The following is a 20,095-nucleotide window of genomic DNA, read 5'->3' on the forward strand; positions in this document are numbered from 1 at the left end:
AAGGGAAATTTTTTTTTTTGGTAAATGCTATCAAGATTACAAAGTATCTAGTTTTACTTTGAAGTTTAGCTTCTGGATTTATAGATTTTTGGATATTTTTATTTTGGATTCTTCATTTTAAAATGTTTTACTATTTGGGCCAAGCTTTAGTAAAGTAAAGATGTTTTATTTCAGCCTTTAGGAGGAATTCTTTATATTACTTAATAAACATTTCAAGTTAAAATATCTTAAATTATTTTTACTTTTAAGGTGAAAGAATACTGTTTTGAAGTCCTCCATAAAATTTGCATGTATTCCTTTTTTTTTGACATGATTTAATTTCCACATAAGCTAATTAAGATGGGGAAAATCTTTATTGTATTAAAATCATCTTTTTCTCTTCAGATTGCTGCGATTCTCCGGAAACGAAAACTAGAGTATTATTTACACAAACTACTACCTGAGATCATACAATCCGCTTCATTTCTGACTGCTAATGGAGCCTTATATATGGCTTTCTTTTGCATTTTAAGGTTGGTACTTGGAATCACTATAAAATTTATGCATATGATTGTATTAAAACTGGAATGAAGCATAAATGTTCATGTAATATTGGGTAAGTAATTTTAAAACCAGATTTTATCAGTTAAATGCTATTTACCTATCTTAAAGAAATCTTATGCCAAGTGCTAGGTACTTCAAATGAAGGTACAATGTGAATTTAGATTATAATTATGAAATTAGATAACTGCCAACAAGAATCACTTTCCAGTACTAATAACATGCTCTAATGCATCATTCATGTATATATATATTTGCCAAGAACTTGATCGAGCATTTTTAACCTTTTTCACAGAAGAGAAAATTAAAACATTTATCTGTGATACAGACTGAGACTATTTGCAGTGAAGCTACCAAACTGAGTTTAAAATTTTGACATAATCCAATATTGCAGATTTTGGTTTTGATTCAGTTAGCTAAAGGTTAGGTAGATATTACTGTTTGGAATGTTTGACATAGGAGGAGAAATGTAATCATTATCCATCTGTGAACCCTGTTACATACCACCTTTGACAGTCAAAGCCATTTACTCAAGAATCATTTTCTTTTAAATGACAAAAAGGTAAAGTTCCCATCCTCCCAACTCTAGTAGTCTTAAAATATTTGTTGCAAATTATAGAAATTTCCTTATGGGTTAACACTGTAATTCTGTTCCTTTATTTATACATGTTGAATATGAGGCACTGGTCATGTGACATGCACTCCAAAGTAAAGCGATAACAAATATTTTAAATGAACTTTTAACCTTTGTTTCATGTCTATGTTAGTACTTTTATTATTATTTTTTCATTTACATTCTAATTATAATTGAAATTTTAGTTCCCAAAAAGCCTTTTGTAATTTGCTGGCTAATATAATTGAACTCTATGGGCTTTGAGATTAATGAAAGTATAATTGATGTTATTCTCATTTTTAATTTAATTACCAAAATCACAACTTCGTATTAACTAGAAATTGTATAAGGATGTATTGTTACTGCTACCCAAAAGCCATATTTTATGGATACTTGTTAATATTTGTTGAAACTTTAAATTTAATCTTTGATCTTAAATAATGAATAGGTATTTTTATTTTTTAAAAAACCCTTACCTTTCATCTTACAATCAGTACTGTGTATTGGTTTCAAGGCAGAAGAGCAGTAAAGGTTAAGCCAGTGATGTGCAACCATTTGAGCTTGGTATGTCAAAATTCATCAAAAAACCGAGCATAACTCGAGTGGTGTGTCATTTCGAGAAAAAAAACCATAATTTCATGATATTTATAGTTTAAATAGCAAAAATGTATAATTGTAATATATACCTATATTTAATAAACCAAAATAAATAAATTAATATAGGTAGAATTGTCATCTATAGTGCTCATAGTGTCTACACTACACTACAGCAAATGTTTTATCTTCGGCATGGGGCCCCATACTTCTCTGTATGCAGCTGCGTGTTATCAAAAATGGCTACGCATGTCAGCGCTAACATACGTGTCAAAGGTTTGCCATCACCGGGCTAGGCAATGGAGGTGAAGTGACTTGCCCTGAGTCACATAGGTAGGAAGTGTCTGAGGTCAGAATAAATAGGTTTTAAAAAATATTAATAATGACTTGCAATTGCAATTTCGAATTATGCAAAACTTTTTGGATAAGTTGTGAAAACACAGAATACTTACAATTATGCTATATCATGTTGTTCCTTTAGCTCAGGGATCGGCAACGTATGGCTCTTTCTGCAGGAGCCATAAAGTCAATTTTTTTTTTTCAGGCACTGTTACAGGAGCGTGCACTGTGAGCACTGTACGGCTCTCACGAAATTACATTTTTAAAAATGTGGCTTTTATGGCTCTCATGGCCAAAAAGGTTGCTGACCCCTGCTTTAGCTGATTCCAGCTCTCTTTTAAAGTTTATACAACTAATCTGCAGTGATTTGTTAATTCCCCATTGGTTTTTATGACAGAAGAGAAATCCTGGCTTGAATTTTTCATCTTCACAAAAAAAATTTTTTTAAATGAGAAAACTATTAAAATTAGAACATGATTCAAATTACATTTTGCCATCAACAAGCATTTCTAATGCTTTTTGTTTAGAAATTCTATGTTGGGGGAATTAGTTCATCTGAGCTTCTTGATTTATATCTGTGAATGTGTTGATTTTTCCTGCCAAGGATCATTTTGTATTTGACATTTGATCAGTTTTGCATGCATAGTTGCCTTGGGTTCAAATCTTTCCTCAAATACTTATTAGCTATGTAGTCCTGGGACAAGTTTCTCTTTGCTTAGTTTGCTTATCTGTAAAATAGCATCTATTATCTGTAATAATAGCATCTATTTCTCTGGGTTGTTGTAAGAATCAAATAAGATAATTTATATAAAGTGCTTTGTAAACCTTAAAGACTATTTAAATGTTATCTACTATCATCATCGTCTTGACTCTGTTCTAAAATAACCAGGAACTCAACATTTTCCAGCTTTTGCTACTTCTACTCCTTAATTGTCTCAGGAATTTATATCCCATATCTCTTCTTCATTTTTGCTCCTTTTTGGCAGCCTCTACTCTTCTTAAAGATAAATCTACTTGTATTTGACCTTTCTTTGATTAGATCAGTGATTTCGAAAGTGGGCACCAATGCCCACTGGTGGGTGCTGCAGCGATCCAAGGGGGCGGTGATGGCCACAGGTGCATTTTGGAATGTAGATTCAGTGAGGTAACCAATTAACAACAACAAAAAAAGAAACCAATTGCAAATAGCCAATTGTGGTGATTTAAGATTACTGTTGATGAAAATAGAGCCAAGGATTACTAAATTGGTAGCAGCACACCAGGTTCATCCTTCTCATTAAGATGATTTCGAATGTTTTAACTTTTTTTGTATTACATTCTATTCCGAATTCAATGAATAGTTTTATAATTTTAAAGTTTGATTTTCTAATTTACACCTTTACTATATTTTACGAAAAAGGTAGAAACATTAATACATATATCTTTCCTATTAATTGCTATTAAATTAAAAAAATTAATTTCCAGGGGGTGCTAAGTAATATTTTTTCTGGAAAGGGGGTGGTAGGCCAAAACAGTTTGGGAACCACTGGATTAGATGAATAGTGATTCATTAGTTTTGTAGCGTTTTAATTAAATATGAGTCTGGTCATAGACTCAGTGATTTTATTTAATCAGAAAGGAGATGGGGAGAAGGTTGAAAGAGAGAGAGAGTGGAGGTAGATTATTTAGAGAAATTTTTACCCTAATTGAGCTTGCTACATTTAGTTTGCTTTTCTGCAGCAACCATGTATTCTTTCTACTCCACTCAAACTGAAGTCTAAAGAATAAAATCCAGGCTTGCCTCAGTTTATCACTCTGCCTACTGACTCTCACACCTCATGCCTAATGAGCCAACTGACTCCTTTCTCCTTCTCCTGGGCCACTCAGGGGATAGTCCATGCCTGCCTTCTGCCTCATGATCCCTTACCTCAATTGCTGGTTTTTCCTGTTAACTACAAGGGATACCAGAGCTTCCATTCTATCTTCATGATCAAAGTCCCCTCAATAATTTCCTTCATACAATTGGTGGTGCTTCCATACTATTCCTCCTACTGTATTTGAAACTTATACTTATTGGATATTATAATGCCTGGAGGCATTATACCTAAACTATTATGTGATCTAACATTACAAAATAAGTACTCATATGTCTTGAAGAGTAGACCTGAGATTCTCTAGATTCTCCACAGCAATTCTTCTCTTTTCAAACTTTCCACTCATACCTTTCTTTCCTCTCTCCCTCCTCCTCTTTCTTCTTTCTTCTTTCTTCTCCTCCTCCTCCTCCTTCTTCTCCTCCTCCTCCTCCTCCTCCTCCTCCTTCTCCTTCTCCTTCTCTTTCTCTTCCTCCCCCTCCTCCTCCTTCATATTTTTCAAATTTGTTCTTCCTGTCTCACCCAGTCTGAAGTACAGTGGTCACTTGCAGCAGGCATAGTCTCGTTGTTAATTGGCATTGAAACTTTGATCTCCATTTCTGACCTGGGTTGGTTCACTCCTCCTTGGCTGCTTTGGTGGCTTTCTTCTCTTAGGATCTTGCCATATTGGTGCCAGATTTATATTGGATACTTGATAAGCTTAGAATTCCTGAGCTCAAGTGATTAACTAGTCTTGGCCGTTAGTACAAATTACAGGTGTGTGGCACTATGCCTCGATCCCTCTTGTCTTTCAACAGAGGAACGTGATTCATACTTTACTGAGAGAGGTGATTAGCTCTGAGTTCCCTCTTTTCTCATGCTGAAGACCCCTTGACATCATCTCTCATTTTTAACTCCTTTATTTCAGATTTTTAAAAGGTTAGCTCTCTTCTTACTAAGACCAACCCTTATTACCTTCTTTCCTCAGTAGACCTTTCTCCAGTGATTGATGCTCTGCTTGGACTCATGCCTCTGTGGTTAGAGTATTCCCATCCCTTTTACTCTCCCCCAACACAGTGGTTTAGAATCTTATTGAACAAACTTTATTCTTGCTTTTGTTCCCCTTAATTTTGTTTTGATTTTGTATGCTATGTTATTATTGTTCAGTCATTTTCAGTTGTGTGCAACTCTTTGTGACCCCATTTAGAGCTTTCTTGGCAAAGATACTAGAGTGGTTTGTGATTTATTTCTTCACCTTATTTAACCGATGAGGAAACTGAGACAAACAGGTTATAGTGACTTTGTCAGAGTCACAAGAGTTAGTGACTGAGTCCAGATTTGAACTCAGTAAAATGAGTCTTCTTGACTCCTGGCTTGGTGCTCTATCCACTGAACCACCTAGTTGCCTCTCCAAATCTACCTGACCCTTCTGTTATGCTCTTTCCTAAATTCTAGATCTTTATCATTAATTGACTGTTGGACATTTTAAATTGGATGTCCCATAGGAACCTCCAACACTGAACTCTCTTTCTTTCCAGATCTATCCTTCTTCCCAACTTATCTATTTCTGTTGAGGATACAACCATTCTTATTATCATCCCTGTTCAAAATCACTATCAACTTTTTCCTCCCTCTCTCCCACCTATTCATTTGCTCTCATCACCTCTTGTTTCTTTTATTGCAATAGTCTCCTAATTGTTCTTTCTGCCTTCACTCTGTCTCTTCCCTTTTCAATCCATTCTTCATACTACTGGTACAGTGACTTTCTGAAGTACAGATGTGATCATGTCACTCTCTTGCTCATGAAGTTTCGGTGACTCCTTATTGCTTTTAAGGTAAAATATCAACTCTCGTTTGGCATTTCCATGCCTTTACATTATCTATTCTACTTTTCATGAATTATCATATATTACTTCTCATGCATTCTATTTGAGGAAAATTGGTAAATTTCTTCCAAATGCATGGCATTTGGGGTAACAAATGGGGTAGCCTGTTTCTTTGACTTGTAGTTAGGTTCCTCTTTGCCTCTACCCCTTGGCTTTCCTGATTTCCTTTAAAATTCAGTTTAAAATGGTCATTCATCTACCACCTTTGGTTGAGATCTTTCCTCATTTTTTTTCTTCCTCCTCTAACCCAGATTACTTTGTATTTCCTTGAAGGGATTTTATATTTACCTTTCTGTGTACATGCTGTTTGCTTTGATAAAATGTGAACTCCTTGAGGACTTTGACTCTTTGCTTTCAGAATCTCTAGTGCCTAACACAGTATGGATATGACATATGGAGGGGTTAAATATATACATGTCAATTGATTGCTGATGCAATAAAGTTCAGCTTACTTTTCTTGGGCTTTATGAATCAAAATTTCCAAATTTTTGCCTCCTATGAATTTTTGGGCATCTTGATCACTATTCTTCCTGTATCATAATTATTTATGATTGTAGTTAATTTTTACAAATCAACATGTTTTTTAGACTTATTTTATATCATCTTTTTCATGTTCTCTACATTGTAGCCATATTTATTGTTAAACTTTCTTTTTGAGTTTGTTTGGCATTCTCCTGATACTCTACATTCCAATGTAATATGAATAATTGTAATAAAGTAGCTTGGAATATACCCTTCTAAATCTCCACCAATTAAAATTCTTTTCTCCTTTCTATTCTTAATTCAAATGTTTTCTTCTCCACAAAGCTTTCCTGCTTCTCTTTCCCCTAAGCTGAATGTGACTGATTTTTTTTATTCAAATTTACTTTATAACATTTTTCTGGGATTGCTTATATCATAATCAATCTTGAATTATTCTTGTTTTTCTGTAATGTATACTGTCTGTTACATCATGTTTCCTTAAATCAGTGACTATGTCAGTTTCATTTACTCATTCATTAATTTGCAAACCAGCATCTAATAAGCATCAATTAAGCATGTGCTGTGTCATAGGCACTGTTAGGTATTTGATATACAAAGAAAAAAAATGAAACACCTCTATTCTAATGAAGCTTACATTATACTGTAAGACAAGCATAGAAAATGAAATACAAAATGCAAAGTAATTTCTTAGGGAAAACTCTAGCAATTGGGAAAATCAAGATAAGTTTCCTTTAAAAGGTGGTACTGAGCTAAGCTTTGAAGTAAATTTCATTTTTATATTTACATTGCTTAGAATACTGTTGATGCTTATGTCAAATTGAATTGTGTTAGACTATCTTCATCCATTATTCTATCAGACATGAATGCATATATGTGCATTTTTCCCTTTTTAGGCTGAAAATTATGCTTGAAATTATTTATAAAGAGCTATTTTTTAATTATATTTCCAAATGTGAAACTACATTTATCAATGGAAGTCAAATTTCTGCATTAATAGTTTGTAATGATCAGATTTAATTTTGTTTTTATGTGAATTTTAATTTTGAATTTCAGGAGGATACTTGGAAAATTCTATGCCTGGAGTCCTGGCTTTGGTGCTGCGTTACCAGCTTCCTATGTGGCCATTCTTATTGAAAGAAAAAGCAGGTATATTTTATCTATAATGTTTGAGCAGCTAATTTTAAAATTGATTCAGTATTTTTGTTCATTATTTATAAGTGTTGTAAAAATAATGTCAATGAATTGATTATGGATTAGAGTTAGAATGATCTGTCCAAAGTCATATAATATGAATCAGAGCTAAATTTTGAACCTAAGTCTCCTAACTCCTGGTCTAATAGTCTTTTTAAAAAAATTACATGTAGAAACATGTAATGTACCTGCTATCTTGCAATTCAGATTCTCTCTCTCTCCTTTCTCTCCAAGCTATTACATGGAATCTCAGAACTATAATAATTTAGTGTTTTTGGAATAGTTGAATGATAGGTGAATTGTTTTGTGAATGACAATTTTGAAAATTATTGATCATCAAATCCGAATATGACAATTGGTATTGTAGATTTATGCCTGGAAGTTGATTTTTGATTGAATGATTTGATTTCATATATTAAATATAAAATCTCCCATAGAAAAGGCTATGTAAAGACTTCTCATGTAATTTTAAAATGTCTCTATATTTAGTTCTTCAAGGTGATTGAATATAATACTTTGATACTATTATTCATTCATTATTTCATGAATATGTCACTTTCTCTACTTGTACAGAGCATAGTCCAGCTATCTCTTCTCATCTCATATGATTCTTGTTCATGTCTTTCTATAAAATTCTCCATAGGGAATATGACCCATGAATTGCAGGACTCTGTGGTCTTTCAATAAATATTTTGAGGATGATAGCATAATAGGTTTTTTACCTGTTATTCTATGGTATTACCTGATGTGATGAGCTTGTATTTTCCACACACACCTGTCTGTTCATTTATATTTTTGGCCACTTCTTATATAGAAATCATTGTTGATAATATGCTTATATCTACCACATGTCTTTCTTTTGGCCTTTGGGTCCATTATAGTCTTCTGATTTGATTTGGTATTTGTTTTGGCACATTCAGTGCTAAGAGCAATAAAACTTTTTTGGTTCTTTTTTAAATTTACACTGTGGAAGGCTATGTATCTTTATTTGTGATATATAAAGGTGTCTCATTGAAAGGGAAGTATCATTCCTATGTGAATCATTGGGAAAAGATGAAATGTACCTAATGAATGTTTGGTTAAGCATGTTTTTTAATTGATTCTTAAAAATTGAATTAAAAATATTTTTATGCTTAAAAAAGAAGTGATGGTGAAAACTGTTTAGGTACTTAGAGCAATACCTAGTGCTCTAAAGAGTAGTTATAGAATAGAAAGGATAAGTAACATTAGCAATAGCTCTTAATTTATAAGAGATAGTGTGTAATTAGAATTTTCTCCCCAGAACTCTTACCCAGCATCCCATTTGTGTGCTCACACTGAGTCTTCACACTGTGTGTGTACGTATGTAGGAAGGATATATTTTGATGTAACCCCGCCTCTCTCTCTCTCTTCTTCCCAGAACATGGCTGTGAAGGGTGGTGGGAGAGCTTGGCAGGAAAGTTTACTCATGTGGTCATACTTAAGTTTTGTACTTCTATTTTTTTATTTCTTCTATTTCAAGTGATTAGTAATACATTTTATAAAATATAATACTCGGGATTTGGACATTACTTTAAATTTTACAGTAGCATCCAGCAATAAAAAATGTAGCTTTAAATTCCCATATATAAATAATTTTTAATAAGTAAAATGAGCTAGATCCTTATGTAAGGAGGCAAAGGAGTCTCTGGAACTTGGTACTTTGAGATCCATGACTTGTACTGTGGTTCTGGAATGGTAGTCTTTCTTCACAAAGAACAGTAGTGAGAAATATGTATATATACGAATAGGATGCAGAATAATCTCCATTCTCCCACACCTCTTAATTTTCCTGGCTTTCTTCAAGATTTAGCTCAAATATTAGCTTCTGTAGGAGATAATTATCCTGGCTGCTCCAGATGCTAGTGCTTTCCTATTTGAAATTATCTTTTGTTTTTGTATTTTGTATGCAACCTAGTTATTTTTATGTTTGTCTCCCCAATTATAACATGAGCTCTTTGAGGACAAGGACTATTTTTGTGTCTTTAACTCTTAACAGTGTCTAGCACTTAGAAATCACTTAATAAATGCTTGTTGACTGAGAAGGGGAGTTCCCAGTAACTGAAATCATAGATCTAGTCCCTATTATTGGTATCTGTGAACTCCAAACATTGAATTTATTATAACATAGAGAAATGACTTCCATATGAGTCACAACTGCAGCATGAACCAAAGTTAATATATTATAGTGTAAGTATATTCCTATATAAGATATATCTCACAGGGAAAAATGAAGTATGTTAAATATTTGCCAAGAAGTCAAGTGTAATTTGCTGGCATTTTAGGGAAAAAGTTTGGACTTAGGAATTGGATACTGCCTTTAAATGTTTCAAATCAGAAAGAACTAACCTGGCCTATTTTAAATTATTTTAAGTATACTTAAATTAGTAATTGAATTATTTTCTATTGAAAGAAAAGTATTTGAAGTGATTCTATGAGGAATGAGAAGAAATGTGCTTAGAAATTGAATATACAGGAAGCCTATGTGCATGTTAAGCTGAATCAAAGTGAATTTAAACAAATGTTAAATTGGATAGACTGTATTCAATTTAGATTATGAAGGTTCAGTGCTGTGGTTTTCTAGATCATGGTATTGTGCATAAGTTCACGAAATATTGTATATTCTATTTCTATTTGTCTTTTAAGCTTATATTTGAAGCTCTCTGCTTATAAAACCTAATATTTTGAATATATTAAAAATGCGAGTCCTCTTCCTATTCTCCCAAAGATTTTTATTCCTGTATTTTCAGCCTTTTTCTCATAGTTTTTCTAAAAGGTTATATGAATCCTGTTTTTTTTTCCATTTTTTAAAAGAGGAAGTACTTTGGCTTTCCTATTTCCTCCTAGATTTTTTTAAATATCTAAAATAAATAAACATCTAAAATAAAAAAAATCTTACTAGATATTTTTAAAAAATAACCAGTGCTATAAAATTTGATAACTCAATTTTATAAGCCTTTTTGGTTTGTTAGAAACTCTTTTTCTCATGGATTCCTTTAATATAATGTCAGGCTCAACATCATATTTTCATGAACTGCTTTTGATTGTGACATTGTTTAGTGATTGACAGATTGAGTGTTAAACTACTTAAATCAAGTTTAGTCAGTATTTGTTTTCCACTATATCCCATATGAATCTTAATTATACTTGGGACAGGATTTATAAGGAACCAAATCTACTGAATTAGACTCTTCTTTTAATACTATTATAAGCTTAATAGAGACCATAATATTACTGGAACTTGATATGAAAACCTGCTGTTGTACATTTTCTGGCTGAAGATATTCAGATAGGCTTCCTAATTCCCTGGAGCATTTGTATTTTCTAGAAGGTAGCTATTTTTCTTTATTTTTTTGAAATTACTTTTTTATTTTGAATATTTTCTCCTAGCTATTTTTCTTAAGAAATTCGTGCACTGTAGCAAAACTAACCAAGTTTAGCAGTTGTTGATTATTTGCCTTTCCTCATGTATTCTGTTAAATCTATTGTCCATTCATTACTTAGAATCACTTGAATATGTAGGATGGGGATGAGGTTCACCTGTAAGTGAAACAAAGTAAAACTAAAATAGGTCAATTGGCAACCATACAACTTTTTACTTTTTGAAAAGAGATTTAATACTGTTGGCAAAAATGAAAATGTTAGGACCTGCAGATTTAGATTATTTTTCATTAGCTCACATATTCTAAGATTTCTTACTATGTATTGGTTCTAAGGCAGAAGAGTGGTAAAGACTAGGCAATGGGAGTTAAGTGATTTGCCCATGATCACATACCTAGGAAGTGTCTGAGGCTAGAGTTGAACGTAGGACCTCCCGTCTCTGGCCCTAGCTTTCAGTCTATCTTAGATTTTTTCAGCTTGATTTCCTTTCCTCTCCCAAATATATTACCTAGTCTAGTTTTCATGATCAAATAGTACTAGATCCAACATTTGCCTTTGTAGGCTAGGAAGGCAAGTGAGGTTCCTTTTCCTTCCTTCTGTTCCTTTTTTGTTTAATATATTGCATATGAAACCAGGTGAAGCACTTTCCCCATAAGTATGCCAGATGTTACAAATGGTATAGATTTTTGCAGAGAAATTATTGATCCTTTGCTTATTGATGGATTGATGTAATAGTGCTTAATAAGTGTTTTGCTGAATTAAAGTATTTATTGTAGAGTAGGAAAATAGGTTGTCACGCTTCTGATACTTAACTAAACTTAGCATATTGCCTGGCATGTTTCTATTGTTGTTGTAAAGTCATTTTTCAGTTGTGTCTGACCCTTCATGACTCCATTTGAGGTTTTCTTGGCAAAGATATTGGAGTGATTTGCCATTTCCTTCTCCAGCTCATTTTACAAGTGAAGAACTCAGGTATACAGGGTTAAATGATTTTACCCACGGTCACATAGCCACTAAATATCTCAGGCCATATTTGAACTCAGGAAAAGGAGTCTTCCTGGCTTCAGACCTGGTGCTCTGTCTACCTAGTTGCCCCTGACATAATAGGCCTTTAAGAAATTTTATTGACTATGGGCATGCTGGTATGACTAAGGGCATGCTGCTTTCTGAGCCTCTATTTTTTTCATTTACAAAATGGAGATATCAATATCTATACTCTTTATCTCATAGTGTTTTTAATCCAAAGAGATAAGTATCTGTAAAACATTTTGTAAACCTTAAAAGCTAATAAACTCAAAAGTTATGTGTAATGGGAAAACACTGAATTTGGAGTCTATAAGGACCCAAGTTTTCAATTTCTGCTTTAGAATTGTAATAGGGAAATAGACTTAAGATTAGGAAAGTAGATTTTGCAAGCAGGCAAAAATGTTAAGTCTATTTCCCTATTACAGAATTAAGATACTAACTGTGATCTCAGGCAAATCATTGAATCTTTGTGAGGTAAATTTCCTTATCTATAAAATGAGCATAGTAATAGTAATAACCTATCACTTGTTACAGAGGTCATTTGCATACCTTAAAGTTCTACATAAACATTACCTATTATTAATATTATATGTTGGGCTGTGTAGTTCCACAAATATAATGCATACAAATATTCTAGAAACCTTAAAGCACTGCAGAAGTGTTGACTTTTATGATTATTATTACTACTAAGTGGTTACTCTATGCAGAAGCATTGTTCTGAACACAAAGATTTGTGTGAAGTACACCTTTCTCCTAAAAGGGTTTATGTAGTCTTAATGGGTAAAGGACAAAAACACAAACCAGCATGCTACGAAGAAGCATGACACAAGTATAGAGGAGATATCTAGGCAATGTATTTTGATGAATTTGGATCAGATTGCCTAGTTGTAGATCCTGAGAGGTAAGATCAACAAAGACTTTGTTTCATAATGGTTGTGGCATCTGAATTCAACCTTGAAGGCAGAGAAGGTGGAAGAATCCAATCCATTTCAGTCATAGAGAGCAGAAAGGACAGGATGACAACAAGACATGTGGGACAAGTTGTCTAGTATGACTAGAATGTTGAATATGGAAAGGGGCATTTGGGGTTGCCCAGTGTGAGATGAGGCTAAGAAAGGCAAATTAAAAACACAATGTGGAGTACTCGAATTTTTGGGAGAAGGGTTTATCCTGGCTTGATTAGGAAGTGAGGATTCATTGAAACTTTTTGGGCAGAAGCATTTCATGATCAGATCAATAATAAATGGATATTATTGTGTAGGTATTTTTATCTTATAATTTTAAAGTCCTTGATTAAAGTATGGGCCACCTAATAATATACTAGTAAGAGACAACATACTAATGTAATTATTACATACTGATGGTAGTTGACATTTGCCTAAAATTAAAATTTTATGGAAAGAGGCTATGATACTTCAGACTAATAAATAAAAAGACAGTTTATGAGATCTTTTTTTGAAGAATTTACAAATGCTAATCAGAAGTGATTTTCTCCATTTTATAGGAAAAAAATGTATGCTAAATCTCTATTTGGAGGACAGTATTTTAATGCCATAGAGCAATGATCTCAAAGAATGAAAAGTAAAAAATAAGCAAAAAAAAGGACAATAGAATGATGTATAGTAGTTCTAAATGGACTGCAGCATGTTATTACTTATTTTGAATAGCACTTTAAAGTTTGCAAAACAATCACTTCTTGGTTATCCTGTGAGATAGTGCAAGTATTATTATCTCTATTTTAAAGATGAAGAAATGAAGGTTCTGGGAGTTGTCATTTTGCTACTGTCTGAGGAAATTTTTGAAACTAGAGCTTCTGACTCCAAATTTAGTACATTGTGCCATCTAGTCTGCCTCTTTGAAGACACAGACAAGGAAGTAGTATAAAAAATTATAGAGAATGATATGACTGGAAAGAGATCTGCACTTGGTGTCATTTTAATTGATTTTATAGTTATATAGATGCTTTTCTCATCAGATTTTCAGATGACACAAAGTTGAGATGCATAGCTAACACATTGGGTTTCAGAGTTGGGAGCAAAAGGATATTGTCAGGCTAGCGCAGAGGGTGCAGTCTAAGTGAAATTCAATAATTAATATAAAGCCTTGCTGAAAAAGAAAAAATATATACAGAATACATACAGAAAGAATCAACTTTATAAGGCTATAATGGGAGAAGCATGGCAGTTTTGTAAAAGATTCGATAGTTTGAGTGGACTTCCATCTCATGAGTCAGCAGTGTAATGTGGCAGCTAAAAAAGCTAATGTGACTTTGGACTGAATTAGAAGGGGCATATAGTTTTCAGGAATCAATAGATTATAATCTCATTGAACTTTGCCCTTGTTAGGCTTTATCCAAATCTGACTTCAAACACTTATTTGCTGTGTGACTCTGGACAAGTCACTTCATCCTATTTGTCTCAATTCCTCAACTGTAAACTGTACTGGAGAAGGAAATGGCAAACCACTCCAATATCTTTGCCAAGAAAACCTCAAATGGGGTCACAAAGGGTGGGGTACGACTGAAAAATGACTAAACAATAACAATAAAAAATTTACTTCTGGACCTCATGGTTTTAGAATATTTTTAACATGGAGAGTGTCTAGAGGAGGGTTACTAGGATGGTGAATGGCCTTGATTCCATGACATTGGGGAATCAATTGAAGGAACTAGAAATATTTATGTGGCCTGGAGAAAAGAAAATTTGGGGTGGGGTATGGAACATGATCTCTTCCTTTGAGTACTTGTTGAGAGTGATTGACTTGTTCAGTTTTAGCCCCAGAGGGCAAAACTTGCAGAACATTTCAGGGAGGCAAGTTTAAACTTGATGTCAAGAAAAAACTTCTGGAAAGAGGTATCCAAAAATGAAATGGACTGCCTGAAGAGGTGGTAAGTTTCTAGTACTTGAAAGTTTTCAAGCAGAAGGTGGAAGATTACTTTTTGGATATATTATATAATGATGATCCTTCTGATTTGGGATTGGATGAGTGGGCCTTGAACTCTCATATTCTATTTAAAAAAGAGGTGGGCTATTATATTAGCAAGAATGAGAAACAGTAGATAGATCTCCTTGGTGGTATATTGTTGCCATGAAAATATAAAGGTAAGGCCTCCAACTAATTGGATAGATTTTTAGTAGTGGGTGTATCAGTATAATGTACCAGAATTTCATGGGTGCTATCTAAATCTGATGCTCATAAAAAACCAGTGAAGTAGATTATATATTATCATCATTTTGAAAACTAAAGAAACAAGTTTTTAAGAGAACTGAAAGTATTTTGCCCAGGTTCACAGAGCTAGTAAGTGAAATAGAAGGGAATCGAATTAAAATGCTTCTTTATGGTTCTGAGAATCATAAAGGGCTCTTTCCACCATACTACTGACAACTTGTCATGCAACTTTTTTTTAGTAAAGTTACATAAACATAAATTCTTGACTAGTTCATAATTAGATAATAATCCCTGTTTCATAATGATGCCTTTGAGCTTTACTTCAGATAATTTAGTATTTCAAAAGACTTATGATTTCAGTAATATTGGTTCTCTCTCCACTGGTACACATAATCTTTACATGCTTCAATTGTTGACTTTGAGCTGCTACAGCCAAAATCTCATCATCTGGTGGCCCTTTGGTGATAAACCAAACCTCTCAGAGTTTATGTAGGCAGTCCTTTTGGTGGTAGTAACTCATTGCTTGGCCACTATTTAAATCCTTTTTTGCTTATATGAAATCTATCAGACCCTGCCCTCTAGGAAAGCCTTTGAGAACCCAGGGTCACCACAAGATCATGACTTGTTAGAGTAGAATGTGGAAAGTATTAAAAAATATATTAAGTTAAAAATGTCATTATGAATGTTTAAAGGAAACAAAAATATTTAAAATGTAAAATTTTATTGCAAAACCTTCCCCCATACTCATTCTCTTCATAATAGCTAGTTGTGGCCAAGTTTTCTCCTTTATTTTGATAATAAATGTAATCTACTTTGTAAGGAAACTGAGAAGATAACTCTACATTTTAAACTTCTTTATAAATATGTACTCCTATTTCATAGTATTACATAAATATATACATATATATATTATACATGTAGAGTACATTACCTTGTTACATTTTATGGCATTCTCCAAGTTTAGAACTGTGAGGGTTGAATGGAAGTAAGGTAGAAGGAATAGGAGAAAGGATGGGTGGGAGAAAGGAGAGAGGAAGGGAAAGGAAGGGAAAGGAAAGTAGCAGGGGGAAATTGACCAGAGCCCTTCACTCAAATAAAAGATCAGAGAGCGAATTAGGGTTCAGAATAGCTAGGTTTTATTTAGATTAGGAAAGGGAAAGGTTAGATAGGGAAAGAGAATCTCCAGGATAGAGAGGGTCCAGGATCAGAGTCAGCCAGTCTCCAGGCTCAAGAGAGCAGAGAGCTAGAGACAGAAAAGGTGCCAAACTTTCTCTTTTATACTTTCTCCTATACCTCCCACAAAGGAAGTGGGAGGTGTGTGTGTGTGGGGAGTTGTAGCAGGGAGTCCCGGCAGTTCTAGTCAACCAGGGCTTACAATAATTTTAAATGCCACAGAACTTTTCTTTGAATTTTTCTCCATTCTGATTTGTTCATCCTTTGCCAGAATTTTCTCTTTAGTATGAAAAATTCTTATAAGTCTCCTGTTGTGTTTTTTTAAAATAATTTTATTAATTAAAAATTAAATTTATTTATTTTTAACATTCTTTTCTTTTTAAATTTTAAGTTCTAAATTCTCTTCTTCCTTTCCACTCCTCTGCCCACTGAGAAAGCAAGTAAAATGATATAAATTATTTTTCCATTTTAGCCATGTTGCAAAATAGCCAAAAAAAGATAAGAAAATTGTATTACATTTTGTACTCAGTTCATAAGTTCTCTCTGTGGAGGTGGATAGCATTTTTTTCTTCATAGTCTTTTAGAATTGGCTTTGAGCATTGTATAGTATGGAGGAGCCAAGTCTTTCTCAGTTGATCATGATTATACCATTGCTGTTAGTGTGCACAATGCTGTACTGCTCACTTCACTTTGCATTAGTTCATATGGGTCTTGCCATATTTTTTCCCCCTCTAACTCCCCCCTTGTAATTTCTTCTAGCATAATAGTGCTATTACAGTTATATGGCACAACTTGTTCAGCCATTCCCCAATTGATGAGCATTTCCTCAATTTCCATTTCTTTACCATTGCAAGAATAGCTGCTACAAATATTTTTGTACATGTGGATCCTTTCCCATTTTTTTCAAAATCTTTGGGGTACAGACCTAGTAGTATATTGCTAGTTTAAAGAATATGCATGATTAATGTTTGTGCTCAGTTACAGATTCTTCTCCAGAATGTTTGGAACACTCCACCAATGGATTATCAATGTACCTATTTTCCTTCATCTCTACATTTGTCATTTCTGATGTGAGATGGTACTTCAGATTTGTTTTAGTTTTCATTTTTCTAATCATTGGTGATTTGGAGCATAAACAAATTAACTTTGTTTTTTTCTGAAAACTGCCTGTTTTCTTTGACCATTCATTATTAGGAAATGGCTCTTGTTTTGACTCAGTTCCTTATATATTTGAGACTGTGGCCTTTATTAGAGAAACTGGCTGTAAAATTTTTGATATTATTGCTTCATTATCTCTGGTACCTTTGAGCAAAATGCAGTTTTCCTGATTCTGTCTTTTAATTAGGTCTATTTTTGCTTTTGCTTTATTTGAAGTCATCTTTGTTACCTTGCCTTTTTTTTCTTGAGTTAAAGCAAAATAGATTCTTTTACAGCCTTTTATTTTAATTCTGTGTGTGACTTTCCATTTAATGTCTGTCTCTTATAAACAATAAACAACATACTGTTGGATTCTGGTTTCTAATGCATTCTGTTATCTGCTTCTGTTTTATGGGGTGAGTTCATACTATTCACATTCATAGTTATGATTATTATTAATTTCCTCCATTCTATTTTCTTTTGTATGTCCTTCTTTTTCTTTTTTTATTCTCTTCCCCTTCAAAAGTTTGTTTTGCTTCTGATTATTGCTTCCTCTAATCTGACCTCCTTTATCATTTTCCTCTATATCTCCTTATCATTATCCCCTCCTATTTCTTTATTCAATAAGATAGATTTCTTTATCCAGCTGAATGCATATCTACATTTTTTTTGGTATTAAATCTGTGTTGTTTTTTTGCCTTTCAACCACTTTATTTTTTTCCCTTTTTTAAATTTAGAATATTTTTCCATGGTTACATGATTCCCCTTCCTCCCACTCTTTCCTCCCCACTCCTGAAGCTGACAAGTAGTTCCATTGGGTTATGCATTTATCATTGTTCAAAACCTATTTCTAAGTTATTTGTATTTGCAGTAGAGTGATCTTTTAACATCAAAACCCTAATTATATCTCTATTGTACTATGTGATCAGTCATATTTTTTTTAATGTATTTCTGCTCCCACAGTTCTTTCTCTGGATGTGGATAGTGTTCTTTTTCCTAAGTTCCTCTGGATTGTCCTGGATCATTGCATTGCTGCTAGTAGAAAAGTCTGTTACATTCAATTGTGCCACAATGTGTCAGTCTTTGTATATAATGTTCTCCTGGTTCTGTTCCTTTTCCTCTGTGTCAGTTCCTGGAGGTTGTTCCAATTCACATGGAATACTTCCAGTTCATTATTCCTTTCAGTGCAATAATATTCCTTCAACAACAGATACCACAGTTTGTTCAGCCATTTTCCAATTGATGGGCATACCCTCATTTTCCCAATTTATTACCACACAAAGAGTGTGGCTATAAATATTTTTGTAGAGGTTTTTTTCCTTATTATCTCTTTGAGGTACAAACCCAGCAGTGGGTTTGCTGGGTCAAAGGGCAGGCATTCTTTTAAAGCCCTTTGTTCATGGTTCCAAATTGCCCTACAGAATGGATGGACCAATTCACAACTACACCAGCAGTGTATTAGTGTCCCAATTTTGCCCCATCCCCTCCAACATTTATCACTTTCCTTTGCTGCCATATTGGCCATTCTGTTATGTGTAAGGTGGTACCTCAGAGTTGCTTTAATTTGCATTTCTCTAATCTGGTGAGATTTAGAACACTTTTTCATGTGCTTATTGATAGTTTTGATTTCATTGTGTGAAAACTGCCTATTCATGTCCCTTGACCATTTGTCGATTGGGGAATGGCTTGATTTTTTGTAAATTTGCCTTAGTTCCTTATATATTTGAGAAATTAAACCTTTATTGGAGAGTTTTGTTATAAAAATGTTCTTCTAGTTTGTTGCTTTCCTTCTAATTTTGGTTGCCTTAAGTTTGCTTGTACAGAACCTTTTAAAATTTGATATAATCAAAGTCATTCTTTTTACATTTTGTAATCTTTTCTATCTCTTGCTGGGTCTTAAATTCTTTCCTTTCCCATAGATCTGACAGGTATACTATTTTATGTTCACCTAATTTACTTATAATTTCTGTCTTTATATTTAAGTCATTTACATTCTGAATTTATCATGGTATGAGGTATGAAATGTTGAACTATCTAATCTCACCCATACTGTTTTCCAATTTTGCCAGCAGTTTTGGGCAGATAGTGAATTCTTGTCCCAAAAGCTGGGATCTTGGGTTTATCAAACACTAACTTGCTGAGGTCATTTACCCCTAGTCTATTACATTGATCCACCCTTCTGTCTCTTAGCCAGTACCATATTGTTTTATTTTATTTTATTTTTTATTTTTAGAAAAATTTTCTGTGGTTACATGATTCATGTTTTTACTTTCCCTTTCAACCCCTCAAACTCCCCACCTCCATCCCATAGCTAATGTGCATTTCCACTGGTTAGTACCATATTGTTTTGATGATCACTGCTTTATAGTACATTTTAAGATCTGGTACTGCTAGGTCTCCATCCTTAACCTTTTTTTTTTTTCATGATTTCCCTTGATATTCTTCTTCCAGATGAACTTTGTTATAATTTTTTCTAATTCTATAAAAAAGGTTTTTGGTAGTTTGATAGGTATGGCACTGAATAAGTAGATTAATTTGGGTAGGATTGCAATTTTTATTATATTAGCTTGTCCTACCCAGGAGCAGTTAATGTTTTTACAATTGTTTAGATCTAATTTTAATTGTGTGAAAAGTGTTTTGTAGTTGTGTTCATATAATTCCTGTGTTTGTTTTGGCAGATAGATTCCTAAATATTTTATATTGTCTAGAGCAGTTAT

At 33.4% G+C, this 20,095-nt stretch overlaps 1 protein-coding gene across 2 annotated transcripts in view; it reads left to right on the forward strand.

Moving 5' to 3' along the window:
- TMEM135 (transmembrane protein 135) overlaps positions 1-20,095 on the forward strand; it is a 386,383-nt gene that overhangs the window by 41,060 nt on the left and 325,228 nt on the right. For both annotated transcript variants that reach the window (XM_044668213.1, XM_044668214.1), the window contains exons 2-3: positions 385-512; positions 7,338-7,430. In XM_044668213.1, the coding sequence (XP_044524148.1) occupies positions 385-512; positions 7,338-7,430 (221 nt within the window). The remainder of the gene's footprint in view (positions 1-384; positions 513-7,337; positions 7,431-20,095) is intronic.

The sequence above is a fragment of the Gracilinanus agilis genome, chromosome 3 (assembly GCF_016433145.1).
Source record: "Gracilinanus agilis isolate LMUSP501 chromosome 3, AgileGrace, whole genome shotgun sequence".
In the NCBI taxonomy this organism is placed as follows: domain Eukaryota; kingdom Metazoa; phylum Chordata; class Mammalia; order Didelphimorphia; family Didelphidae; genus Gracilinanus; species Gracilinanus agilis.